Consider the following 1,524-nt stretch of genomic DNA (forward strand, 5'->3'; position numbering starts at 1 on the left):
GCACTGCAGTGACCCCTGCTTGCTACATAGTAAATCAACTATATTTTATTTTGGATTTAATAAGTTGAAAGAAAAAACAAACATCGCGAAATCTGAAATTAAAAGTATTAGTTTTTACATTCATGTGTTTAAAAACGGAAAAACAAAAAAAGTAACAAGGTTGTTCTCTTTTTACAATTTTATTTTGAAATGGAAAACCCAAAGAAGGAACCATTAAAGATGATGCGTGTCACTGTGTACTGCACACAGATACGATGATGACTTTCTGTTTTCTTTCCTGTTCAGACCGCCTCCCAGCCCGTCTGGAACCATTTCATCAGGTTACGGCCAAAGCCAGAATCGATCCGTTCCCATTTACGAGATGAAGTTCCCCGACCTTTGTGTGTATTAGAGCACAAAGGTCTGCAGCGACGTGGTGACAAAAACAACAAAAATAATGATTGTGGCATCAATCAACCACAACGCATGTGGGACAAACTCAGTTGCAACTTAACAAGCCAGATTATAATTAACTTAGTTGTTTTTTTCAATACACTTTTCCCCTTTCATGACAGCCAAAACGAGCCAGCTAAAGCTAATAAATGCAGCAAACCACATCACTTCATCCATTTCTAATGATTGCAGAAACTCCACTGGTTGGACTTTCAAATTTAGAAAATTGCCAAGAACTATGACAGAAAAACTGTGTGTCCCGTAACGGTTAGACATTCCTTTTTGCTGCTTTTTGTTTGTCCCTCACAGGGTGCCGTACTACTTTTTATCACTAAGTTTGTCGTTTTGCTCATGCTTTTCCAATTATTTTCATAGATTTGAAGACGAGATGGACATGTTTTTTTAATCTACGACCATCTCACGTGTTACTGAGCACCTTTTGTTTCGCCTTCTTAGTGTTAGCCAGAAGTGCTTTTTTTAATTATTATTTTTAACGTTTTTTTATGACGGGCATTTATTTTTAAACTCGTATTTATTAACTACATTAAATAGCCGCGATAACAAAAGTGAGAAGACACTACGGGCCAGTTCAGACCACATAAACTCCTGTGTTAACATGTAATGTTTACCACATTAAACACTAGAAAGATGGTTATTTTTTCCTTCTTCCCATATATATGTGTATATATACAGAGAATTATATAAATCTATAAGCCTATGTACAAAGCAGGGATGTTTTCTGTGAGTTTGAAACTGCCGCTGCACTGATATGTGTTTGAAAAGCTGAAGAATCCAGACTCCTGATGCTTAAATCTCAACACATGAAGGATCCATATGAACAGTCCACAGCAGAAACATCTCGACCCGATTCGTTGCCGTGCTGCCACATCCTCCGGTCCCGCTTGAAAACGAGCTTCCCGGCTGTCTCATTAAAATCCGATAAGCCATTTTCGTGTGCCCGCGTGCACACGCACAGGTAGAAAAACAAAGTATAGTGGCAATAATTTAACATGAGCCAGACTGACGTGGTCCAGACTGAAGGAAGCGGACAGATTTTTTTTTTTTTATTGTTGTTTTTTATTTATTTTTTTT

At 37.7% G+C, this 1,524-nt stretch overlaps 1 protein-coding gene across 2 annotated transcripts in view; it reads left to right on the forward strand.

Annotated features, from left to right (window-relative positions):
* Positions 1-1,154, forward strand: part of efr3bb (EFR3 homolog Bb (S. cerevisiae)) — a gene marked incomplete in the record, with an annotated part of 42,004 nt that extends 40,850 nt beyond the window's left edge. For both annotated transcript variants that reach the window (XM_014021257.1, XM_014021258.1), the window contains 1 exon segment: positions 286-1,154. In XM_014021257.1, the coding sequence (XP_013876711.1) occupies positions 286-391 (106 nt within the window).
* Positions 1,155-1,524: the final 370 nt, after the last annotated feature.

The sequence above is a fragment of the Austrofundulus limnaeus genome, unplaced genomic scaffold (genome assembly GCF_001266775.1).
Source record: "Austrofundulus limnaeus strain Quisiro unplaced genomic scaffold, Austrofundulus_limnaeus-1.0 Scaffold284, whole genome shotgun sequence".
NCBI classification, from domain to species: Eukaryota; Metazoa; Chordata; class Actinopteri; order Cyprinodontiformes; family Rivulidae; genus Austrofundulus; species Austrofundulus limnaeus.